Source organism: Pelophylax lessonae (assembly GCF_965119305.1).
Source record: "Pelophylax lessonae genome assembly, chromosome: 11".
In the NCBI taxonomy this organism is placed as follows: domain Eukaryota; kingdom Metazoa; phylum Chordata; class Amphibia; order Anura; family Ranidae; genus Pelophylax; species Pelophylax lessonae.
The window spans coordinates 200,285,937-200,310,460 of record NC_138778.1 but is presented as its reverse complement, the minus strand read 5'-3'; the positions used below and the strand labels follow the sequence as shown (position 1 = coordinate 200,310,460).

At 43.8% G+C, this 24,524-nt stretch overlaps 1 protein-coding gene across 4 annotated transcripts in view; it reads left to right on the top strand.

The window, feature by feature from the left end:
- LAMA5 (laminin subunit alpha 5) overlaps positions 1-23,739 on the top strand; it is a gene marked incomplete at its 3' end in the record, with an annotated part of 234,335 nt that extends 210,596 nt beyond the window's left edge. For 2 of the 4 annotated variants that reach the window (XM_082271619.1, XM_082271618.1), the window contains exons 63-80: positions 1,445-1,598; positions 2,097-2,230; positions 3,750-3,912; positions 7,400-7,528; positions 7,639-7,784; positions 10,148-10,280; positions 10,544-10,687; positions 11,673-11,803; positions 12,126-12,293; positions 12,410-12,551; positions 12,644-12,795; positions 13,152-13,341; positions 14,673-14,825; positions 15,785-15,941; positions 18,631-18,761; positions 19,750-19,843; positions 23,023-23,142; positions 23,597-23,739. In XM_082271619.1, the coding sequence (XP_082127745.1) occupies positions 1,445-1,598; positions 2,097-2,230; positions 3,750-3,912; positions 7,400-7,528; positions 7,639-7,784; positions 10,148-10,280; positions 10,544-10,687; positions 11,673-11,803; positions 12,126-12,293; positions 12,410-12,551; positions 12,644-12,795; positions 13,152-13,341; positions 14,673-14,825; positions 15,785-15,941; positions 18,631-18,761; positions 19,750-19,843; positions 23,023-23,142; positions 23,597-23,739 (2,584 nt within the window). Of the gene's footprint in view, positions 1-1,444; positions 1,599-2,096; positions 2,231-3,749; positions 3,913-7,399; positions 7,529-7,638; positions 7,785-10,147; positions 10,281-10,543; positions 10,688-11,672; positions 11,804-12,125; positions 12,294-12,409; positions 12,552-12,640; positions 12,796-13,151; positions 13,342-14,672; positions 14,826-15,784; positions 15,942-18,630; positions 18,762-19,749; positions 19,844-23,022; positions 23,143-23,596 lie in introns of all 4 variants that reach the window. The other 2 variants (XM_082271617.1, XM_082271616.1) reach the window with 1 other exon arrangement.
- Positions 23,740-24,524: the final 785 nt, after the last annotated feature.

Here is a 24,524-nt window from a genome sequence, read left to right as displayed (position 1 = left end):
CCTGGCCAGCAGGGTGTAGTTGGAGGGAGCTGAGACAGCTTTGTTGGGGCTGGCCGGGGGGAGAAGAGTCTCCAGTGGAGCATTAAACCGGCCTCTGCTCAGACACAGTTTACACCATCCCTGCTGGGGGGAGGGGTGCTTTGCGCTCTGCGCTCTGCGCGCTGTCCTTGTCTTCAACCCACACTCAGCAGGGACTTTTCACCAGGAATTCTTTAGGCATGTCTGTGGCAGAAGCGGTGCAGCCTTTTTACGGGGCATCAGAGCGGTCCAGGGGGCAATTGTCCCCCTGCCCCCCTGGCCCAGTCCTCCCCTTCAGAGGATTAACCCCTTAGGTTCCATAGTGAGTATAACAAGCATGCTTTACTGCACATATACACTGATTTTACTGTTGTGGGCACTTTAGGCTGTGATAAACAGAAATTGTTTTGGCCCCCGAAACACGTTGGATGCTTTGTGAACCAAAGCAATTTGGACTCTCGTACAATCTTTGGCCAGAAAATGCTTATTATTAGGTTAATAAACCAAAATTGTAATATTTCCCATAAAAAACTCAATAGTAGTTTATTGTATTTTTCTTCCATCTCGATGTGAGAATTTAAAAAAGTGGAATTCTGGTCAAAACCTGAGCTGAAATCCTTCCAACGTAGTCACAGCCAGCACTGAACACCTGGCAGAAGTTCTACTAGTCCCAATTTTATGCAAAGCAAAAAAGAAAGTTTTGGCCTGAACTTCACTTGAGTTGCAGGTGAGAAGTCCCCCTTGAAACTTTTAGGGGTAGCTGGGTGATGAGCAGGGCCACTGATAGGGGGGGACCACCAGCCCTCTTGTAGGGGGCCCACACAGAGAGGGGGATTAGTGATGGACAACAAATACAGAAATCTTCCTCCAGCACCTGAATCTGATCTGTCCCTCTCCCTGCTATCAGCTTTTATCTGTTGAGAAAGAGACAGTCGTCCCTCACTAATCCCCCTCCCTCCCAGCGCTTATCTCTGCTCAGGAGTTTATTTGTAAATTGTAACTTTGTTTCTCTCTCTCTGTCTCTCTGATCACTGAGCTCCAACTGCCCAGCCTGTATATTTTTCTCATCTTCTTTTTTATTTAACATCGTTTTTTTTAGATTTAGCAGGAATTATGTGAGTTATGTTATATTTGTGTCTGCTAATAGTGATTTTGTTGTAATTTTAGCTAAATATATCTTTAATATTTTCTTGGGGGGGCCCTGCCAGGTAGTCTGTACGGGGCCCCGCGATTTCTAACAGCAGGCCTGGTGATGAGCACCTGCAGTCTGTAGGAGCAGTTTGGACAGAGCCAAGGCTTAATAAAACAGGAGAGATTTCTGTGATGTGGAAGTTTGTATTCTGCCGGGTATCCTCCATGTCTTGTCCTGGCTTTGTTATGGAAAGCAGTCTGTGCTACCATCTCTGTCTGCTTCCCTTCCCGACAGGATTTTGCAGTACGGCCAGATGTCTATCTTTGTCACCAAGGACAGCCTGCACGAGATCAAAGGAGACAGCAAAGCAAGTGGAGAGCAGGGACTGCTGAACCTGGACCCCCAGAAAGTGGTCTTCTACGTCGGCGGCTACCCAGCAAGCTTCAAGGTAAATGGCTAATTGGTACAGATCTCACGATCCACCATGTTCTCAGAACTTTGTGTCATTCTCCATCGCCCAGAATGAATTCTTCTTTCAATTTTCAGCTCTTAAGATTTTTTTTTTTTCTCAGATTGAACTGTGATAGTGGAATACGACATGTCATTAGTCCGTTTATTGTAGCTGATGTTTCCCTCAGCGCATCATTCTCTCTGTTCTTGCTGCTTTTTTCTCTGCTTGCATTATACTTAAGTTCGAATTTATACAGGTAGTTACCCAGAACCCTCCGCTCCAGCAAGTCTGGAGGAAAATAAATTACTTTCCAGTCTGTTGAACTCATTGTGTAAGCGTGGACTGTAGATAGAGGAAAAATATGAAGTGATTTTGCCTCCTTTGTAATACAATACTTGATGCCTGAACAACAAAATAAAGTGTGATTAGCTCCTGGCGTATGTTGCCGCCAGGCTCTGCCAATGTCAATACAACAATGTTGTAATCTAATTGCAGCCTCCTGCCTCACTGGATTATCCAAACTTCAAAGGTTGTATAGAAATGGATACCCTCAATGAGAAGCCAATCAGCCTGTATGACTTTGAGAGAGCCTTCCAGCTGGACACGGCTAAGGATAAACCATGTGCCAGGTATGTATGGGCACAGTGCCAGTCTGGTTTTAGTGGCTGGTGGACACAAAGCTACACACACACACACAAGCCATTGTTCTCTTACCAACAGAAATTCACACCTTACTCTACAATGAAGGTCTTAAATCCGACAGCTCAGGCACTTGCTGAAAGAGCTCCTAATTAGTATCTAATTACTGCCAATTTGTTTTTAATCTGTGTGCTATGGCCTTTACTGGCTGCATGCTTGCCTACTGCTTTAAAAAAAATAATATTGAAATGCCCCTTTATTGTGCATAACAGAGATACATTGTTATTATTGGCAAACCTCCTAATCTAGTCTCAGCTACTAGTACAGTGGTAATAGTGGAGGCACGGTGAATGATAATGTGCCAGATGGATCTAAAGAGCTATTTACACAGTTGAAATAAACATGTGTGATCTGTTTTATCTCCCAAAGGATTTGTAGTGCTTTCCAGTGATGTTTGTGATCTATTCACCTTTGCCATCACAGTCAGGACAGTGACAACACCAGTTAAAGTGTACAGTGGTGTCACTTCCCTGCCTGCAGGCTGCTGATTGGACATTTTCTGAAGCAGCAAATCATTGTTAGGTTATCAGCTCTGCTCACTCTGCTGTCTCCTTCTGCCAGAACATGTGGGTGCTGCCGAGCCTGATTGGCTTCTAGTGATGCCCTTCCCTCTTCCAGTGCTGCTGTGCAGGTGATGACTGGAGGCAGATATTAGTACATATTAGGGATCGGCCGATTATCGGCAAAGCCGATATATCGAGGGCCGATATACACTTCCTCCGATATATCGATATCGGCCCGGAGGTTACGGATATTGCCGATATTTCAGAAAGTGCTTGTACCAGAGTGATGCCTGACATAGCCGATGGTCGGCTGTCTTGTAATGGCAACCAATGCGACTTAGAAGCCGTCCGGCTGTAATTACAAGGAGCGGAAGGGGACATCCCCCCCTCCCGCCATCTTCTGCGGCTCGCCCCGGGGTCTCCCGTCCCACCAGGAGACCCGGGCAACCAGCCTGCATGGCCGCCGAAGACCCAATCAAAGCCGCATTCAGCTCTGGTCTGGTCTCCATGCAAAAACCCAGAAGTGATGTCATAACATCACTTCCGGGTACTGGCGCCAGATTAAAAAAAATGACAGCATTCAAAACAGGCAAACTTGGCGTTTTGAATGCTCTTAAGTGCAGACCCCCAGATCCCTCCACAAGAGTTCCTGTCAAGTAAAAAAAAAAAAAAATGTTTTTAAATGTACGAAAATATCGGCCGATACCGATATGCATTGGCCAAAATATCAGTGTCGGCAAAGAAAAACCAATATCGGTTGATCCCTAGTACATATGCTAGTTGTATGTAACATTATATTTGATTTAGACATCTGTGGTTGCCCAGCAATATTCTAAACTGGCACAGTACCTCCTGTTATGAAGGCATATAAAACCAATCTTTATTTAGGGAATTTTACAATATGATTGTTCCTGCTCCTTTTCATAGTGGTTTTGTTTTTAACTAGGTCTAAATCTACTGGAGACCCGTGGGTCACTGATGGCTCCTACTTTGATGGAGCTGGCTATGCTCAGGTCAGGCTAGAGAACCTTTCAGGAGTATCCAAGAGATTTGAGCTGGACGTCCGTCTGGTTTCTTATAACGGCATATTGTTCTTTCTGGATGCCGAGGTAAGCAAGTTTTTTCATCTGTAGCAGCTAAACGTACTGACATCACAAACGTTTCAATAGCCATTGCATCACAGATACATAGCAAGAGGGATGCTATTTTGTTTTGCTTTGTGCCTTTTGGCCCCTTTTACACTTGTGCGACTTGTCCTGCGACTTGCGACTGCAAAGTCACATGACAAGTCGTACCCCATGATTTCCAATGAGTACCGTTCATATCTGTGCGACTTCAAAGTAGTCCCTGCACTACTTTTGTCCGACTTTGATGCAACTTGAGGTCCATAGACCTCAAGAGTACACAGGCATTAATTCAAGCCCAGTCAAAATTACGGGACATTCAGGTCGCACAAGTGTGCAAGGGGCCTTAAGGTTCTTTTCGGTAGAAGCAGGGCCGTAGCTAAGGGGGCACCACCAGTCCTCCTGTATGGGGCCCAGGCCAGCAGGGTGGCCCAGGCAGCAGGGTAATCGATATGGCAGGGGGGCAATTACTGCAACCAATCCCCTGTATGGCTCTCTGCATCGGATGAAAGGTGGTTTCTTCTCCTCTCCCTCCCGTTGACTTTCATCTGCAGCAAAGGGAGCCATGGAAAGGATTGGTTCTAGTAATTGCCCCCCCCCCCGCCACAGCGATTACCACCCCTGTGCACCATACATTTCCCCCTACTGCCCAGGCACCCCTGTGTGCCCCCCTTCCCCTGCAGCGCTGCTGGCTTCCCTCCTCTTCTTCCTGCTAACAGCTGCAAGCACATAATAGGATCCTTCAAGACTGAGAGTGGGGAAAGGGTTATGTAAATATGTCATATTTACCAGCCCCTTCCTTTCCTGAATGAACCCAATGAGTGATTGGTACCGATCACTTACTGTTTTAATTCATAACTGAAGCATTGGGGCCCCATGTCGGCGTGTTTGTATGGGGCCCCCATGTCAGCTTGTCTGTATGGGGCCCCCGTGTCAGTTTTTCTGTATGGGGCCCCCGTGTCAGTTTTTCTGTATGGGGCCCCCGTGTCAGTTTTTCTGTATGGGGCCCCCGTGTCAATTTGTCTGTATGGGGCCCCAGTGTCAGTTTGTCTGTATGGGGCCCCAGTGTCAGTTTGTCTGTATGGGGCCCCAGTGTCAGTTTGTCTGTATGGAGCCCCATGTCTGCTTGTCTGTATGGAGCCCCGTGTCAGCTTGTCTGTATGGGGCCCCATGGTTTCTAACAGCAGCCCTGGGTAGAAGCAAGAAAGTAATGAAACCTCTTTAGTGTTTTAATGTGCTTTTACTAAACAAAATGCTGTATATACAAACTATTACAATTATAGGAATACAGTACAAGACTGACAGAAATGACAAAATATGCCTGCAGTGTACACATGAACAAGCTATCTCTTCTAGAAAATTAGCATGGATAATGTATACAACAGTGAAACACTAAAAGGTGCTTAAAGCGGAGTTCCAGCCTCGGACATGATTTTTTAATAAAAATACCTCCTGGACAGTCAGGGCTAGTACATTCCATAATGGATAGCCTCTGAACGGTTCCTTTTAGAAGAAATACTTACCTTGAAAATTTCATCTCCAGCGCTGCCATCTCAGGTGTGGGCAGCTGAAGCCAGCGCGTCCTCTTCTGCGTCCTCTTCCGTGTCCTCTTCAGTCCCACAATGCACTGCACCGGCCCCGCCGTCACTTCCAGTGCAGGCGAGTCATTCCTGCACAGCTTCTGGGCATGCCCAGAAGCTGTTTAGCAGGGAATGACGCGTCTCCACCGGAAGTGACGAGCGGGGCCGGTGCAGTGCATTGATTCCTGGGAGCGATGACGTTCAGCTCCCAGGAATCAATGCAAGGAGGAAGTGACCGCGGCCGCAGAGGGAGGAAGAGGAAGAAAGGTAAGTATATTTTCTTCAATAACAAGGTAAGTGAACAAAAAAAATCACGATTATCCATTTGTTTTTCAAGTGACACTCAGCAAGCAGATGGCCCAAAATAGATTTTTGTCAATTTTGAGGCCGGAACTCCGCTTTAACTTGGGTTATAGATTTAGTGTCATCCCCAGGTTAACACTCCTTTTTCTCGAGAGTCCTGAAATGCTTCCTCCGGTCTCCAGCACAAACAACCTGTAAACCATGGAGCACATGGTTTGTTCAAGTCCTTTTCCCCTCCCCCAACTTCCTGTAGCATCATTTCCTGTCCTGAGCTTCATGAACCAGTCCAATAGGTACATTAGCATATCAATTTAGCTTCTATATAATCCATGGTCTTAAAATGTTATTCCATAAATATGCTCTAAAATCACTAACAACATAGCAACCCATATTTGTAGCCTGAGAAAGCCTGTTCATTAAAGTACAACTCCAGCAAAACTTTTATCACTGCTTTCTTTGCAAGTGTTAGGAGGATATTCCTGCACTTCATGTCCTGTCTGATAGTCGTCATATAGATGATAAAGACAACACGGTGATAAAAAAAAGTTTAAGGTGGTTCGAAGTGTTTCTCACTCTTTTCAAAACCGTAAAAAAGAGTTTTGAGTGTCTTTGGGCTTTACCACATGACAGAGGCAAACACTGAGGTCAAGGGAAGCCTATAGCTCATTAAAGGCAGTAACCTAATCTGTAGAATTGTAGAACTAAAGAACTTGAAGGAAGGTTGTAGCTTATGCAGGGCAAATAAACTCAGGGTGGTGGTGGTGGTGGGGAAGGGGGGAGGGGGTGTCAAGATCTCGTATATCCCTTTTACTTTTCTGTTGCATGTTTTTTGAGTTTGGCTTACCAGAAAATAAAATGAATGTATGAGAGGTGACTTATGAAATATTACTCTGCTATGCATGACCAAGACATGCACAAGTCATGTCAAGGGGTTATTTTAAAGCAGCAGACCTCTGTCTTATGTAGGGTAGTGGTATATTCACAAATGTGGCTCTTTAACTATGAATGAAATTTGATGGTTGGTGAGAACTTACTGACTCTGAAAGAAGTCCTGAAGATTAAAGTGGCTGAAAACCCTCACATATACCCAGTGAAATGACCGGCTCCAGGTGTCACACAGAGATTAAACAAATCCTCCTACATAAGTTGTACCTGGTTACCTGCAGCTATCTCTTCTGTAGATTATTTGAAAAAAACACAGATTATAGGATATTTTCTCAGCTTTGGCAGCACGCGGCAGGGATCTGAAGTCTCACAGTGCAGATCTCAGTGATGGGAGGTCTAAACCCTGGTTGGAGGGATGGGGGACACCCCTCTCCTCACAGTACACAGAGAAAATGCAGATCTAAGGATATGAATCACGGGCTGTGTACTGGAGCTTTTCTCCCCATCACAAATGATCTCTTGGTGTCAGGAAAACCTGTCCGAAGTGACTCCTGTGGATACCAAAGGAACAAGGCAGCAGAGAGAAATCACACTCCGTGCTTTGAATAGAGACAAGTACACAGTATAGAAGGATGTGCTTTGTTCATATTTCATGTCTGAGGTTTACAACTACTTTAAGATAATCCTTTTTTTGGTTCTCTTAGGACCAATTTTTATGCCTTGCGGCTCAGGAGGGGAAGCTGACCCTTTATTATAATGTTGGAAGTGGCACAGAAAAGGCCAAGCCCATTGAATCCACCCAGCTGTTTGTCAGCAGTTCCAGCACCAAAGCGGTAAGGTTTTATTTATAATGATCTAAAATCTTACAGAGAGTTCTGTTGGATTTACAATAGGAAGAGCCGATTCTTTATCTGTGAATACATTGGCTGGGCTTCTCTTGCAGATACAAGTTATCTTGGCCTTTAAGAAAAAGATCTTTGTACGTTTGGAGAGAACGACTGTTTTCACAGTGGAGTATGATGGAGGCAATTTAGAGACCTCCCAATACTTCTACCTTGGAGGTCTCCCACCAGAGAAGATCCCTGAGAGGTGAGTGTAAATCAGACCCCCCAACATAGATTATACTGCTTGTTGGAGGCACTTGAAAAGTTGTGCAAATAAGCCCACCGCATTTATTTATCTATACTGTAAAGGTGGCATAAGCCAGACTGCAAAGAATTTTGTTTTTTTATTTTGGGATAGTATGTGGAAGGGTTGGCTTTTGTTGCTTTAGGGAGATTTTTAATTTTTTTCGATGGCCCTTTGTGTGTTAGTGAGTGATGGTGACACCAGAGCAGGAAGTGAGGATAAATCTGACCTTTAATTGTAAAGCAAAACCTTGAATTTTACTACGTAATGGGGCATTTTTGTTTTTATGCTCTTGAGTTTGTGTCTCTTCAGTCGTAGCTTATGTTTGGCTTTGTGCTTATGATTTTTGTGGCGTTCCTCTCAATGTTATATATTCTATTTCTTTGAAGCAACATGTAGATTGTTTCATATCTTCTTTATGATGGATGCAGGTACTTGACTATCCTCTGGCTTCGGAAACATCCACCAAACAACCAGCACTGGGGACTTCACTTGTCAGTTTGCATTGTTTTATATTCCATCCCATGGCTTTCTCAAGCTGGTGCAGCTTCCACTTGAGAAAAGGTCAGGATGGACTGAAACCTTGTACTTGCTAATGTGGAGCACTGTTCAGGTCATACTGTTTCATGGATTTGTTTTGATGCATACAAGGAGAATTAAAAGAATATAATGAATCCAAAATGACAATTAAAAATTCCAGTGCTGGTTCGTTGATGGATGTCTTCTGGATGAGCCCTAAAAGTGCCTGAGGTGTTGAACTTTTGCACGCATTGTATTATTTGGATGAGGTGTGCAGTCTGTCAGGTCTACAATAATCTGGCTTTGGAAGGGCATGAAGCTTCTTAGCAGCATCCAGTTGTAGGCAGGTGCACTCTATTTTCTCCACTGCAGGTGGCGCTCAACCACAGCTGCAGTGCGGAGGGAAAGGAAGCCAGGAGGAACATGGTTCCTCTATGGTTTCCTGGTTTATTTGGGGCAGTGATCTGGTTGAAAGCTGACAGCCATTGTGACTCTGGACAGCTGCAGTGCGGAGGGAAAGGAAGCCAGGAGGAACATGGTTCCTCTATGGTTTCCTGGTTTATTTGGGGCAGTGATCTGGTTGAAAGCTGACAGCCATTGTGACTCTGGAGGCCATCTTGGGTCTATTTAAGACCCTGGCTCCTTTATTTGGTGTGCCTTTAGAGTGTAGATAGTGCAGGGACAGCACCACCGTCTGTTAGGTACAGTATTAGCAGTAGGGAAAGGTTCCAGACGAGTAGGGAAAGTGTAGGAATCTGCCTGGAAACCTCCCCGCTTGGGCTTGGATTTGCCAGACCCCATCCCGCCCCTCCAAATGGTTAGCTTGGGTTAGACCTGCTCCGCTACACGCTGTTGTCATCCATGGGTGTTCCCGGTTGGGCTTCCTTCCGCCGGGCTTGTTGTGAACGTTATTTCCTTGACTTTAATGCATAGACTTTCAATTGCATGTGGATTAAGTGTGCGTTATTGCTGCTACACCACACTGCACCCACCCACATGGTGTTTAGCAAAGTGTGAGTGAGCACTGACACCAGTATCCACCATAGAGAGCAAATATATCTGTGATGGATTCTTCTAATTTTATTCTACAGGCGTGCTCAGAGCAGACACAGCTGGCCAAAATTCTTAAATTGTCCAATGGAAGACCTGACATTGACAATCAGTGCTGCCATATCAACCAATCTAATTTTGTTTTTGCTCTCTCGTGCCACTCTGGAAGATTGGATTTGTTGCTGCAGCCATCATTGACTGTCTAAAAGGGGTTCACAAACACTGATAAATAAGGCCCAGTGGAAAAGTCTGAATCATTTATATCACACTGGATGAGTTGACATCAATGGGAGCACACCACTATAGGCAATACTCTGCTTCAATTTCATGACCTTAAAGTGGTTTCATTAGAGGGTTCTTCTCTCCATGCTCACTTGTCACCTATAATTTCTAATCTTGACACTGTGACAGCACCCCATTAGATGGCTGGTGTTGAGAGCAGCTGTGGAGCATTATATTGTGAGTCTTTAGTCTTATAGTATTGCCTGTGGCAACATGTCTTGAAAACAGCAGCTCACAGCCATAGAGGAGAAGGGTCGGAATTGGGTCTGCATCACAGCATGAGTCCAATGAGAGTTATTAGAGTTGCTTTCAAACCAAGGGAAAAATTGAGGAAATTGGTTTATTGATCAGAACAGACCTGAGAATTTCTAAATAAGGAGGATTAGCGCAGCATCATCCTACTGTAGATCCCCAGAGGGCCCCATGATCTGCACAAGCATTTTATTAACTGTATCCTGTTTTTTTTCTGGCAGTCTGAAGGAGTTTTTCCCAACCGGAGGGTCCATCAGAGGCTGTATGAAGGGGCTCAAAGCATTAGGCAAATACGTGGACTTAAAGCGTATGAATACAACTGGTGTCAGCTATGGCTGCACCACAGACCTGCTGGTAAGTGACATCCTAGTGACTTCTTTCATGAAAATGCAGTGACAGCATGCCTTCTATAGGGACTCATATTGACCAATCTACTGCCATCTTCTATTGATTAGAGTAGACTACACTAGACTGAAATCTTGTTGCTATAATTTGCCATACTCTGCATCCCATGATTGCAACGGGCATAATCTTGTATAATCATAGCAATGGTGGGATTAGATGGCGAGGCTCTATATTATGCAGTTTTTATTCACTGTGTCTCTTCTTAATGACAGATCGCCAGGTCGGTGCAGTTCCATGGACATGGCTTCCTCAATTTGAACCTGAAGAACGTGCCCAGTTTCCAGGATGACTTTGCTGCAGGTTTTGGATTCCAGACCAGCCAGCGCAATGGACTGATGTATCACCAGTCCAATGAGGTATATACATACGATAAGACCAATTTAACTTTCAAAATACTGAGATCATTCCAGCTGAACTTACAAGGGTGACTTCAGCCCAGCAGCTGGAGGATATATGTCGGAGCTCATCTACTTGCACAAAGATTTGTAAAGAAATTTACATAAACTTGTATGACCACCCACCCCTATTATACTGTATGGCTGCAGAACATTCGATTTTACAGTTCTGCTCCAAATTGCTGCCTGATTTAACCAGCGACTATTAACACATTAGTGACACCCACGCACCCTGGACTTCTGTAAATTTGCCTACTTACTCTTTTCCTTTTACGCATGACCTGACAAGAGGGCTACTCCCATTGTAAGACTGATTTTAGCTTTCATGTGGTGCAGGGGAACTCAGTATAGCAGGGATCCTCAAACTACGGCCCTCCAGCTGTTGAGGAACTACACATCCCATGAGGCTTTGTAAAACTCTGACATTCACAGACATGACTAGGCATGATGGGAATTGTAGTTCCTGAACAACTGGAGGGCCATAGTTTGAAGACCCATGCAGTATAGCATTACATATTTTACTATGTTGAAAACGGACAAGCTCTGCCCCTCAGGAACTCCAGTAGTTATGGAAGGCAAACAACACCCCAATCCCAGCACTGAGAAGCTGTGGGGAAAAAAAATTCTCCCCTACCCAAAACAAACCAGTCATAGTAGTTTCCTAGATAAAGATGTTTTCATATTTTCCTTAGTAATTAACATAGGGGAATTTTATTGAAAGAAGAATTCCCAGTATAGTTTTTAAATTATTAGCTTTTGCCACTCCTTCATTTATGTGCTAAAGAATCTCCCCCCACTCTAATGGTAAAATCACCTTTCTTACATTAGGCAACTGATAATCACTTGTACCTTAATCATTCAGAAATTCATAACTTTCCAAATATAAACTGAAAAAAACCTTCATTGAATATTTTATTGAACTCAATCGTGTCGTTTCTCTTTCCAGGAGGGATCATGCCAGGTGTCAGTGCAAGACGGACATCTCTCTGTGAAGCTTCTCTCCACAGAATTCACCTCTAGATCACCGTATTCAGATGGAGCCGGACACTATCTGTCTCTTTACAGCAATAAAAAGGAGTGAGTTTGCAAGAGGGGTCTCTTCTAAGAGTGTGGGACTTGAAAATGGTATAAGAGTTAAATGGCATTGCAGTGCAGTAGGGTTGGCTTATTGAGAAGAGAGAGGGGCTGCAGGTGTCCTGACGGGCAGAAGGGCAGTTTATACATGTCTGTATGTTGGTTGGGTTCTCTTTTGGGGATAAAGGGCAGGAAGACCCAACAGTTTCATATATCTGCACCCATGTGACTAGGTTGAAGAAAGCGGTTGGGATATTTTGGTGCTAAATGTGTGAAGGCATCATAGTAAGTGACATGATTATCAATACTTATCACCACTGTGCAGGGTGCGGCTTTACATAGACGACCAACTACAAGGGAGCCGGCAGTTGTCAGACAGCAGCAGGAGGAGGCGGCAGGATGTGGCAGGTATTACCCTACTCCTTGGCGGTGCACCTGATAGTAGTACACCTAGAAACCTGAGCGGCTGCATCAGTAACGTCTTTGTGAAAAGGTGAGATTATGGCCACGATGGGCATCTCCTCCCTCAATTCCCCAACATTCCATTGTTCAATAGTCTATTTCTGACCTAGCCTAGTATACTGATCCTTATGCTCTGTTTGGCTCTAGTATCACTGGACCCCAGATGGTTCTAGATCTGCAACAGAATCTACAAAGCCTGAATGTAACAATGAGCTGCCAGGAGGCGACAGAGCAACGGCCACAAGAGATTCGAGCTCTGCTAAAGAAGGATAAACTGAAGAAAATGAAGGTAGGGGGTCCCTAGGACCATTATTTATAGTTTATATTCTAAACTTTATTACGATTTTGGTTACCATGCTGATATGCTATTCATGTTAGCAGGCTCGGCAGAGGAAGCTGGCCTTAATGAATCACCGGAATCCGCTCAGTTCATCATGCATGCTTCCCAAAGCTGTCAAAGGGGCGTTTCAATTTGGAGGTTCCTCTTCCAGCCATCTGGAATTTACAGATCTTCCTGACTTCCAACAAGAAAGGTGAATAATCAGTAAACTATGGTGACATTAGAGGAAACACAGACTATTCAGGAGGAACACTTATTCAGGAGAATATGATGATACAGTTGTATTATTGCTATGAACTGCGCATAATCTGGCAAAGGGGCAGCATTACATCTGCTTAAATTATGCAGCTATAATGCTGAACATATAAGTTAGCAGGAAGAAAAAAAAGATTTTGAATGACTTCTTACATGTTAAATGTGTACCCAGCCAGTGTCCAGACAGGAAGAGAACAGCCACTGAGTGGTGACATCATACCAATTGTTCACAAACCATTGATCTACAAGAACTCCTCCATGTATTAAACATTCTTCTATATGTATGTTGCACAGGTTCTACTTTTCAATGGAAGTCCAGCTGAACGCCTCCAACGGGCTACTCTTTTATTTTGCTGATGAGCAAGGAACCTCTTCCCTGTCTCTCCATGTCATAAATGCCAGGTTTGTGCTCTTGTTGAACATTCATGGAAGGACTCATCGACTGAGGAGTAAAGACAAGTACACAGATGGGCTCTGGCACACGGTATGAGCATTTTCTTTTGTGTTTTTTGTGCAGTTATATAATATACAACTATTTTAATGTAGCCAGAGTATCTCCTGCCATAAGCCAAGATGCCCATTTTAAAACAAAACTAAAGAAAATTCCCAGCTCAACTCCCCAGCCAGCCTGCTACCGACTGAATTAACCTGTCTAACAGTATACGTTAAAAACAGGGGTCTAGTTAGCACACATTTACAAATACATACGTAAGCTGTGGAGGCCGCGACAAGGCACTCGATTATTTTCTGCAGTCCTAACTCTATACGTTTTTGAGAGCCTCCATAGTAGAAGCACATATATTATAATGGACAGATAGAGGGCAGGTGAGCCTGGAAGGAGCCCACCCCTACCTAAAGGCACAGGGGTGCACTGAACACCCAGCATACAGCCAATGGCAGCAAAGGTGTCCAGTGTCCCCTCACCAATATTCCAACAGTACAAACAAATGGCCACTGCCCCCATCTATAACTGGCCTTCGCAGCAAGGAGCACATGGAAGGGTAACGCATGTAAAACAAAACCAAAAAAATTTCCCAGCTCAGCGCGCCAGCCAGCTTGCTACCAACTAAATTGTCCTGCCTAACAGTTTGCATTAAAAACAGGGGTTTAGTTTGCACACATTTGCAAATACATGCAAAAGCTGCGGAGGCTGTGACAAGGCACCCCATTATTATCTGCAGTCCTAACTTGGATGCTCATTTTGCCTCACGTGACACCTTACAACAGTCCATGTAAATGGTTTAGATACAGGGGACACATGAGTACTTTATCTAACCTCACCCCCATTTCTTCAATTCAACTATCTGTGTCAAACACTTCCACTTATCTAGTCCAAAGACAGTCGAGGCACTTCCACCTATTGTTCCTTTCCCTTTTCTGCTTCCCTTTTACTGCCATGCCATTGCTGTAAGAAGACTGGAATGGATTGGTGTGAACTGAATCTATGTGATGAGTCACAAAGGGAAACTTATAGGTAATATCATACCTTACCGATCTGTCCCATATAGACCTATCTATTCATATCTTTTGGCTTTGGGTTTCTCTTTAAGAAAAGCATTGGGGCTACCATTGTGGATGTTTTCTAAGAAGCACTAGATGTCTTGCCATCTCTGACTTTGAGTCACCAACCCAGAACAAGTATATGGATTAGAAAGTCTGTGCCTTACAGCTTGAGCGTGGCTGGACATTGAACTACTCATTTAGGGTCTCCAGTCACTGATTTCTGGTGGGCAGGTGAAGCCCACCATGACACAAATGATTCTGTATCTGCCATGTGTAAGCAAAGGGAAACTGATTATCATTTATGTACATTAGGTATTCTTTGGGAAAGAGAAGAACAAGCTCCGTCTGGTCATTGATGGCCTGAGAGCACAGGCTAGCATCGTACACTTGGGATCCACCTTGTCTTTGACCAGTCCAGCATACGTTGGAGGAGTCCCTGCACTGAGAAACCTTCCAGACAACATGGTAAGTGATGGACACATAAAGGGCCTCATAAATAAACAATTGGAGGAAGGTATCTGTCAGTTTTCATCTGCCATGCGCAGTATAACCCACCACTATAAGCCCCGGTTCACACTACTGCGTGTGCGGGGTTCGCATGTCATGTCGGAGCGCACTGCTCCGACATGACATGCGATCAGCTGTGCGGTGCGAGTTTAGCCATACAGTTTGTATGGCTAAATTCGCATCGCACCCGCAGCAAACACGCACAGGAGGCATTTTTGCTGCCGCATCAGGATCGGATCGCACAGCGGTTCACACTTGTGCGATCCGATCCTGTGCGAACTGCACGATCGCACTGCGATATGCGATCAAACTGGGGGTGTCGTTAAGATTACATTGACACCCCCAGCGGATCGCATATGGCAGTGTGAACTGCCGGGGGTGCGTGTGCGATGCGGGAACAGGCTGCGAGTTCGCAGCCTTCCCGCATCGCATCAGTGTGAACCGAGCCTAAGTCTGAAAACAGTTGTACTCCGTGAATATATATACAGTAAACCCCCCTCCATTGCGGGGGTTACGTTCCGGACCCAGCCGCGAAAAGTGAAATTCCGCGAAATAGAAAAACCCTATTAAAATGCATTGTAGGCATGTTTATTTTACTGTCACTGTACGTGTAGAAGCATTTTAAGGTCTTTAAACACACTTTTAAAACAATAGAAACTCATTTAAACACATAAAAGATACTAAGAGACATAGCAAGAGCTATGGAAAACACAAAAATATTTAATTTTTAATGATTTATATAGTAAAATAACATTACAAAAAAAAAAACTCGAATTACCGGGACCGCAAAAACTGAACCGCGATGGAGCGGGGGATTACTGTAATATTAATACAGGTGTTCTTCAAGTAAAAGAATGTGATTTTTCATATATAGGTAGTTGTCTCTTTTGTGATGTTGCTGTTTCTATTTGTTCCAGGATGGTGCACTGAATGGTTTCCGGGGCTGCCTGAGAGATCTAAAGATGGATGGGAAAGCCTTGGGTGCCCCCGGGAGAGTAGTGGGGGTCACGCCTTGCTTTGAGGGGCTCACAGAACCCGGATTGTTTTTCTCAGATGGAGGATTCCTCAGATTCGGTATACTATAGAGTTTTTGTAGAAGCTCATCTCTTATTTTATAGAGGCCTATTAAGTTCAAGGTTATAAATCAAAAAAATGTCTGCGCTAAGTGAAAAAAATAGTGAAAACCATAAATAAGCTGCATACACAGACCTAAAGAACACAGTCCAAATACAATAAATAAACAAATTGTTTTGCGCTAGAGAGTGAAAATTATATAAACCAAGTGACATCAATATCATCTGAGTGAAACAATAGTGAAAGGGGATATTCAATCCCAACCTGTGAAGTGAAAATATAAAATATATATAACAATGTATGAAACCTTTACTATCTTAACATAAAAGTCTTTGGGTGAGAAAAGAAAAGAGAAGTGGGGAATTCCAGATGAGAGGAACCACAAGTCCCAGCAGTGGTGGAAAATCCTACAGTGCTCCCGCTGAATGGCACCGGTGATCAAGAAAGATGTTAAATAGGCTGCTTACCAGATTTATATGGTCATCTACTTTTATAGATAGACCACATAGGCACTAATCTGTAGGGACCAATCCCAATAATCTCGCAGGGCACTCCTTTAATAGCAGATCCAAAAGGGCTGGAGCAGATATATGGCACTTTTCCACTGCAAGTACCGGCACGGCTCCACTCGAGCCCTGCTTGGCTCTGTTGGTTTTCCACTGCATGGTACCGCATGGTACGGTGTTTTAACGGTTCGGTGCGGTTTTCTTTTCCACTAAAGTAAAGTGGGTGGGATTCTCTGACCAATCAGTGGCTAGTTGTGACAAACAGTCAAGGCTGCATGCAAAGGATTGTGGGATATGGTACCAGTACGGCCCTGTTGGAACCACAACTGAGGTGGTACTGTTTAAGCGAGCCGCACTGTTCGGTTCCATGTAGTGGAAAAGCTCCGCCGTACCGTACCGTACCGAACCATTCCAACACCGTACCATGCTGTACCCGCAGTGGAAAAGCACAAAAGCGAACCGAACCGTTCGGTTCCATGCAGTGGAAAAGCGCCAATAGAGATGCCAATCCTCACATGTAAAGGGTAAAGTCCATGGGAAGTAATCCAATAAGGAGAAAAGTGCACATAGCGTGATACCGTAATTAAAAATCTATTTATTTAAGAAGATTGCACTTACTAGAAACAATGAACAAGCAGGCAAGGAACAATATTGCAATACACTTGAATCCAAATAGCGGCGTCCCGCGTGTAACAGTAAAAAATCTCTGGCCAGCGTTGGGGGCGTGTATTCAGTTCAAGGTTGCCAGCCCATACCTTTAATTTTTGGATTATAAGAATTGTAAAGGAACCCATACATTTTAGGTATTTCTGCAAAAAATGGATGAGCTGACAACTCTGATTAGTATCTTCTTTATTCCATGTAACATTTTAGATTCTTGTTGACACATTACTTAGACAAATGTTAAGATTTATAGAGATCAGTGAGATTCTTGTGTTTGTGGATGTCCAGGCAAAAATTATAATCACAGGACCCTAGTTATATGCCCTCTAATATCTTTCCTATCCTGCCTTTATAGCTGCACCCCCCTCCTCCCTGAAATTATTGTAATGCTACCTACCAAGCTGCTTAATGTAGTTCTAAAGACTGAAGTTTTTTTTTTTTTCTTAGTGCATGCTATGCATGAAGGTAAAAAATCTGTGTGCAGCCCCCCCCCCACCCTCAGCCCTCACCATACTTACCTGAGCTGATTTTGATCCAGCGATGTGCACGAGAGCAGAGGCTGTCCTGGCTCTCTCCCTCCTCATTGGCTCAGACACAACAGTGGAAACCATTGGCTCCTGCTGTTGTCAATCACAGCCATTGAGGAGGGAGCCAGGGGGGTTAGAACTGAGACATCTTTGTGTGTCTTATGGACACCCAGAGCTGGCTCAGGAACAAGCAGGAACGAGTGCCCCCCATAGCAAGCAGCACTCAGCAGGAGGGAGAAGCCAGGAGTGCTAGCGAGGGACCCAAAAAGAGGAGGTTCGGGGCTGCTCTGTGTAAAAAACATTGTACAGAGCAGGTAAGTATAACATGTTTGATATTTAAGGGAAACAAAACTTTACCTTTAGTATCACTTTAAGTTCAGCCTCTTTAGTCATCTCTACTGCTGATTGGATAATGAAAGATCAGCATTACAATGTTGAGGCCATCCCTGTGTTCTTCCCTCCTGTAAGCATGTTCAGCATCCAACAAACAAGCATTGCATTGAACAGTAAAGCCCTAACTGGCCTCCAGTGCTACCCTTTCCCTCTCAGTCTGAGGGCTGTCGTATGGGGATGGCAGCAGGCTAAAATCAAGACAGATGAAGGTACTTACAGTAGGGGTAAATAGGATATATTTATCAATAAGTACATACATGAATTAATATTTGGCAAGGTTTTTGCCTTAAGTAGCCTGGAAAGGGAGTCTCACACTGCAGTCTGCATCTTTCCTGCAGCAAGCAATGGATCCGGTCAGCATTGCCTGCAAATTCACAGACCCCACTGCTGGATTCATTAAGAGACTGAATAGGAACAGCCAAGGGATTGTGTTCTTCAATATTAAATTATTCCAGAAATACTTATTTTTATTGGCCTGACTATTTTCTCTTAGAACTGTCTAGCATTTGTCTTCTGACCAGTTTAGGTCATGTTTTTTTTCTTTTTTTTTCATTCTATTTGTGGTCACAATTGTTTCAAACACATTTTCCTGTGTCTCAGGGGACCTGATTGACCTGCGCTCGGATCTGGAGCTGAAGTTAGAGGTGCGACCCATGCACCCCTCCGGTCTTATATTCCACATGCATTCTGAGAGCGGTAAATCCATCAGTGTGTCTGCAGCTGATAAAAAGGTATTTCATTTGTTGGTACAATAGAAGTGCACTTTTACTCTGCTGCTTAATACATTTGTAGTAATACAAAAATAAAAATGATTTGTACAATATGAAAAAAGCAATTGTTTGTGTTAATAATAACCACACCTCTAGTAAATTGAAAGTCTAGCCAGTCTTTAGTTTTGCACACAGCTCTGGAAGGGTTAGCTCCTTTGTCAGGGTTTTATCAGTGTGTGTGTCTCAGTGGTGTTCATCCTTCCCTGCTTCCTGTCTCAAGGACGGCATTGTCACAAAGAAAGGACACAGATGGCAATAGAGACCTACGTGGCAGAGGTTAAGCCAGGGCTGGCCCAAGACATTGTTCTGCCTGGGTCCAAGAATGAAATGCTTACCCCCCACCCCCACCCCAAAAAAAAAAAAAAGGTAAGCCCAACAAAAGACCCCCACATCCACTATTTGATATAAATATAAAATTTAGAAAATATTATATATACAGTTATCTTTGTCCTTACCTCACCATGGGACCGGTCCACCAAATACCCACTGTCTGTCCTCAGTCCTCCTATCACTCCTGTATCTGCCGAGCCCACCACTCTAGAAGATCCAGCCTGCCCTGCGTGAGATGGAGTGCGCTGATGTCTGACATCATTGCACACACTATGATCATATGAGGGATGTTCCCCGGTGTAGACACTGCACCTCCTCATACTCATCAGTTTGTACTATGGGTGTCAGTACGAGATAGGAAAATGCCGCTCGTAACGCGCCGCCAACTAATGACCCACAAAACTGCGGGAAAAACAATCTTGGGAGTCAATTTGCTGCCTCTCTCCAAGTTCTGCCTGGGTCCAATGGACCCAGCGGGCCCATGGTAGGGCAGGCCCTGAGTTAAGCAGTGTAGACGAAGAAGATCAGCATGACCATTAGGCATATAGCATTAAGGGTAGTCAACAAAGGCAGCCTCCACAACTTTCCAGTGTGACATTGTATTGTTTTTCTTTTCCAGGTCACGCTAGTTCTAACGGATGAACGAGGCAAACACAGTACAGAAGTGAACCTACAGCAGCCCCTGTGTGACGGGCAGTGGCACACCATAGCTGGTCAGTATAGACTGCAGCCAATGGGAGGAGGGTATGGAGATTTACACAATTTCAATTTGCAAACATACAGTGCTTTGAAAAAATATTTATACCCCTTTGCAATTTTCCACATTTTGTCATGTTACAAATGTATTTTATTGGGATTTTATCTGATAGATCAATACAAAGTGGCACATAATTGTGAAGTGGAAGGAAAATGATAAATGGTTTGAAAAATGTTTTACACATATGAAAAGTGTGGCGTGCATTTGTATTCAGCCCCCTTTACTCTGATACCCCTAACTAAAATCTAGTGGAACCAATTGCCTTCAGAAGTCACCTAATTAGTAAATAGAGTCCACCTGTGTGTAATTTAATCTCAGTATAAATACAGCTGTTCTGTGAAGCCCTCAGAAGATTGTTAAAAAACCTTAGTGAACAAAAAGCATCATGAAAGGCCAAGGACAGGTCAGGGATAAAGTTGTGGGGTTGGGAAAAGCAGGGTTGGGTTATAAAAAAAATACGGAGTATTGTTCAATCCATCATCTGAAAATGGAAAGAGTATGGCACAACTGCAAACCTACCAAGACATGGCCGTCCACCTAAACTGACAGGCTGGGCAAGGAGAGCATTAATCAGAGAAGCAGCCAAGAGGCCCATTGTAACTCTGGAGGAGCTGCAGAGAGCCACAGCTCAGGTGGGAGAATCTGTCCACATGACAACTATTAGTCATGCACTCCACAAATCTTCCCTTTATGGAAGAGTGGCAAGAAGAAAGCCATTGTTGAAAGAAAGCCATAAGAAGTCCCGTTTGCAGTTTGTGAGAAGCCATGTGGGGGACAGTGCAAACATGGAAGAAGGTGCTCTGGTCAGATGAGACCAAAATTGAACTTTTTGGCCTAAAAGCAAAACGCTATGTGTGGCGGAATACGAACACTGCATATCACCCTGAACATACCATCCCCACCGTGAAACATGGTGGTGGTAGCATATTTTTGTGGAGATGCTTTTCTTCAGCAGGGACAAGAAAGCTGGTCAGAGTTGATGGGAAGATGAATGGAGCCAAATACAGGGCGATTTTAGAAGAAAACCTATTATAGTCTTCAAAAGATTTGAGACTGGGGCAAAGGTTCACCTTCCAGCAGTACAAGGACCCTAAACATACAGCCAGAGCTACAATGGAACGGTTTAGATCAAAGCATATTCATGTGTTAGAATGGCCCAGTCAAAGTCCAGACCTAAATCCAATTGAGAATATGTGGCAAGACTTAAAAATTGCAGCTCACAGACGCTCTCCATCCAATCTGACAGAGCTTGAGCTATTTTGCAAAGAAGAATGGACGAAAATATCCCTCTCTAGATGTGCAAAGCTGGTAGAGACATCCCCAAAAAGACTTGCAGCTCTAATTGCAGGGAAAGGTGGTTCTACAAAGTATTGACTCAGGGGGCTGAATATAAATGCACGCCACACTTTTCACATATTTATTTGTAAAAGATTTGAAAACCATTTATCATTTTCCTTACACTTCACGATTATGTGCCACTTTGTGTTGGTCTATCCCATAAAATCCCAAATATAATACATTTTATGTTTTTGGCTGTAACATGACAAAATGTGGAAAGTTTCAAGGGTATGAATACTTTTTCAAGGCACTGTATGTCTGTGAAGGTTCCCATTTATCCAGGTCTTTGTATATCTAGTTTTAGTCAGTCACATTTAACTAGAATTGTTTTAAATTCTTAAAGAGATTTCATAGCTTCTCAGTGACACTTCCTCAACTCATTTCTATCAACACATTTAGAACCTGGAATGTGTAGATGTTAATTGTCCAGGAGCAGGATGGGAGGTGTGAAAGTTGTGGGACTACCCTGTTCTACTTATATAATCCTGCCCCTGCTGTTAGGAAGTCTGCACAAGTGTCAATCCTTCGATTTAATATTCATTTTTTGTTAAATTGTCAGGGTCTAGAGTTAAAACTGTATTATTTGTGGAAGACAGATGGTGTCAAGGGCCTCCACCCATGTTAAGGGATGGTTGTTTCATTTTGACATAGATGGCCTCTTGAGAAACAGTTGTCTCCTTTCTGTCCAAAATATTCTCCTCGCTGTCAGGATTATCCCTTTTCCTTAAAGTGTAGGAAGACTGCTAAGTGCTGGCCTGTAGCATTTGCCCTCCTATGATGGGTCCTTCAGTTGTTGAGAGATGGTTTAATCTGCCCAGTATACAGGTCTTTGCATTCCTCACTGCACTGTTTATACCATGTCACTTCACTTGTGTGATAACTCATTGCAACTGAAGAAGTGGCTTGGAGAAACCATAACGCCTTCAACATTACGGAACAATGAGACTACTACTGGCTTTGCAAGTCTATGTTTAGAATTCTCAAAGAGGGGGATTTTTGTTGTAAACCAGGGGTGTCAAACTCAATTTGATTGCGGGCCGTATCAGCATTACGATTGCCCTCAAAGGGCCGGTTGTATCTGTAAGACCATATAAATGTATCTTTTTATCATAATAAATAATTCCCTCTGCATTCAATTATTACTGGTTTTAGTAAGTTAAGACTTAAGCTTTGAAGGACAAGTGAAGACCGGCAAGGAGCCCACACACTCCTGTAGCAGAGAATGCAAGTCTGAAAAGGAGGTTCACACATCGCTGGTATCATCCACAAAAAAACTTTATTGGAGAACATTGGTTTTGCCATGGTGTTCTGCAGCTGCACAGAGAAGAGCAAGATCAGTAGAAGTTCTGTCCTCCTCTCTGCTGCGGACTGCTTAGACAAGGTGTGGGCGGAGATGAAGTAGGTGCAGCAGCTGCAGAAAAGGTGTGAGGGCCACATAAAATGGTCTGGAGGGCCGCATTCGGCCCGCGGGCCTTGTGTTTGACACATGTGTTGTAAACTATGGAGAGCCGAAGTCAACCTTATGCACTATAGGACTGGCGCATCCTCTAAACTTTACTCCGTAGAGAAATCTGCCCACTCACTTGAAAGGAATAATTGAGCGCTGGAGTTCCATAACGTGCAGTGCCTGACAACTTTTCTGCTCAGTACATTCCAGCTTTATTGACAAGCTGTGTTGTACATCCTGTAAATGTGATTAGTAGATCCTGTAAATGTGATTAGTAGAACAGCAAGGATATTGAACAGCACTTAGCAGATCTCGCTGTTTAGCATCTCCCTTCCTCTCTCCCCTTGCAGTGACCAAAGGCAGCAACGTCATCCAGCTGGACGTGGACACAGAAGGAAGCCACTTGGTGGGAATCAGTCCGTCCTCCCACTTCCTCAGTCATGGGACTCTGTTTTTGGGCGCAGTTCCTGGTAAGTCCTATAAATGGATTGTGTTTGCAGTTGCTGCATTATAGACGTGTCCGATCATACTCCTCTAATTTAACGTTATGAAAGACCAATACATTTTTAGTGAGCCATTGTTCAATGTGGCAAAAATCTTCATTCTAGTTTCATTTTTTTAAAACGGCATTCAAAAAATTCTTGCACTAATTTTCATTAGGACTCACCATTTTTGTTGTATAAAAGGCTAGTAAAAAAATACTAAGCCATTATGTGACTCAGACTCCCTTTTTACATTTTGAGTAAGACCAATACTTGTTTTATATAATAAAAAAAAAAAATAGTAAAAGTAGAATTTTAGTGAGCTGCAAATTGGTGAAAATCTTTGCACTGGATCGTCTTATGATGTCATTAATGATATCATTTGCATATGTTCCGCCTTGTATGACCTGACATTTGATTCTCCCTCCTCCACTTCTTGTAGCGACTCTTCACAGTACAGAAGTCTTATCAACCCCATACCATGGCTGCATGAGAAACCTCAGCATGAACAGGAAGCTAGTCGACGTCTCGAAGTCTGGAACGTTCTCAGGATCTTCTGGCATCAACGTCTGTCCAGCGCTTTGAGTAAAGGACAAATTGTAATGTGACTGCTAGCGTCTAATGGGCAGACACCACTACACTGTGCCAGTAATGGGGGAGGAAAGAGGACCTGTTCTAGCCATCTCCTAGAGTCATGGGTGCTTTCTTTGCGGTTAGACAATGGAACTAATCTTCTTCCACAGGCTTCACAACACTTCCCCAGCTACTTACAACTGGATCTCCTGTGGTCTTCCTGTAACCTGTTAGAGACTCATTTCTTGTCCGGGTTCACTGTGGTAATCCTAAAGGTAATGGCCTGAGCTTCAGCACTGATCACTTGCCAGCCTTGTCACGAGTCTATCAGTCCTGTACAGCGCTGTAAGTATTCGCTCGTAGATGTTACTCATTACGGGCTCTGACAGGTTTAGTTTTGTGAAGTGTGCTGGAGCTTAACCTTTATCTAAAGCCAAAACCTTGATCTTTTTTATTTCGGATACAGCAGGAAGGGTAAAACCTGACATTTGCTTCTCCTTGCCATCTGTGTCCCATTCCAGGAATATCCCTTCACTCCAGGAATATCCCTTCACTTCCTGTCCTGTAAACTCGACAGGAAGTGAGAGGAAATCCTGCTGACAATTAGATGATTTTGCCTCTATTCCTGTTCTGGTGAAAGCCCAACATTATGGATTCTCCTTCAGTTTCAGGGAACTGCCCCAGGTGGAGACTGCAATAAAAACCTGACAGCCTCGCCCACCCTGTACAAAAAAAGAAGTTTTGGATTTAGATGATAACCTGAAAACCTTTACAGACATGTTTCTGAATGTCATTGA